Source organism: Pyricularia pennisetigena (assembly GCF_004337985.1).
Source record: "Pyricularia pennisetigena strain Br36 chromosome Unknown Pyricularia_pennisetigena_Br36_Scf_14, whole genome shotgun sequence".
Taxonomy (NCBI): domain Eukaryota; kingdom Fungi; phylum Ascomycota; class Sordariomycetes; order Magnaporthales; family Pyriculariaceae; genus Pyricularia; species Pyricularia pennisetigena.
The window spans coordinates 70576-72280 of NW_021940926.1; the positions used below are offsets into that span (position 1 = coordinate 70576).

General features: G+C 52.7%; 1 protein-coding gene across 1 annotated transcript; it reads right to left on the bottom strand.

Annotated features, from left to right (window-relative positions):
* Nucleotides 1-1046: 1046 nt before the first annotated feature.
* On the bottom strand, nucleotides 1047-1371 carry PpBr36_11301 (uncharacterized protein; the record flags this gene model as incomplete). Its single annotated transcript, XM_029898404.1, has 2 exons — nucleotides 1047-1250; nucleotides 1357-1371. 2 exons carry the CDS (start codon nucleotides 1369-1371, stop codon nucleotides 1047-1049), a joined length of 219 nt encoding a protein of 72 aa, XP_029743426.1.
* Nucleotides 1372-1705: the final 334 nt, after the last annotated feature.

Genomic DNA, 1705 nt, shown 5'->3' on the forward strand with positions numbered 1-1705 from the left:
CCGTATTGTCTAGCCTTCCGGGGAAGGACGCCTGCCTTTCCGGCTGGCAAAGTTTTTTGTGCCACGCTGGCTCGCATCGCGAGATTGGGCCTTGTCTTGTGCGCCTCTATGCGGGTGGCGCGCCGAGCCGCCGATCGGACTCTTCCTTCACCGCGATCAGTGGAAAACTCGTCAAAGGGGAGATCTGTCGATTATACATGGGTGTTGCGAGGAAAGGCGTTCCGTGTAGTGACGGTGCTTAGGGCGACAGGTTGAAGAGTTTTTCGTGTGTGCGCGCCTGTTAGGGCTACAGGCGGAAGTCCCGCGCAAACGTTAACAGCATGGTCCGTGCGCCCATACTGAAAATTTTGTGTACGGGAGAGAGTTGATATGCCGAGAGTGGTTGACGACGCCAAACGTTGTCGTTCCCAACGTCCTGGTCAACGCGAAGAACCTAAAGAAAGGTATAGGAAGTCTGATCAGGGAAATGCCTGCGTGCACATCCAGGTTCAAATCCATGGCATCGTTCAGGAGGATGGATGGCCCCAAAGGTAAACATTTGTATCCGACTGAAAACGAAAAGAGCATCGGGACGTACATACCAACCGCGGAATAGCCAGGATAACGCAGATTAGATATATGGCCGTGCTTAAGCAGCATTTCGCAAGGGAGAGTGTGACGGGCCCAAAGGTGCATTTTGGCAAAATAAGGGGTGGTAGTCGTACATAATTACGTCGGTGTTGTTGGGCCTCGTCTTGCTTATCCTCTCCAATGGGGTTCGTGAACCGGACTCGACTTTCTGTGGCTGGTTTCGACCCCGTCAGCTCGTATATCGCACCTTCCGTTATATTTATATTTCCTGTTGGAATTGCAAGCGGACCCGACTCTAATGACGCCGGCAATATACCTCGTCCGTATACGAGGTCCACAGTGGGCTGTTTCTTCCTCAACGTCCTAAAGGGTGTTACGCCTTTTCCACGCATTTCTTGTCAGCATCGGCGGCCTGTGCATCAGCGTGTTCGGCGACGATTCCGCATCCGGTGGAGAGAACTACAGAAACAAAATGCCTACAACGTCGCTGTAAACACCAGGGTACCGTCCACCATCATCTCCGCAACTAGAACGGGGTCCGGGGTCATCTCGTACAGGGCGGTGCCTGAGTCGGTGAATTCGAGCGTGATCACCCTCAGGGACTGGTGCGTGTCTGTCACCACATTCCCGAACGAGTAGCAACACACGTGCACTTTAAAGCCTTCCGCCTTGAACATAAACTTCCTTGAATGCGCCAATATATCGTTCGCATGCGTATGTAAATGTGGGTGCCTGTACGCATTCGTCTGCTGGTTGGATTCCATACCGCCTCGCGATAATACTCACCTTCGTGCTCGACATTACAACGTGACAGGACAGCTCGACCATTACGGATTTGTATTCCGATCTCACCACCCGACCGGTGAACGGGAGCTCGTACGATATGGCAAGAACAACATTTCACGACCTTTTCTCGGTTCGACCTTTCCCTCACCTTCGCTATCTTATTCGTGGGCAGTCCGGTCCACCAAAGGCAGCCCTCCTCCTCTATCTCGCACCTTTCGATATGCCCGAACATTCCCCTAATCATCTTTTCGAATGCCCTGCGTGACGGATTGGACCCAACCTCAGTTCGACCTCCAACAGCGGAACCGGTGATATGGATTCGATTATAACGGCATATACATTCGGGGAG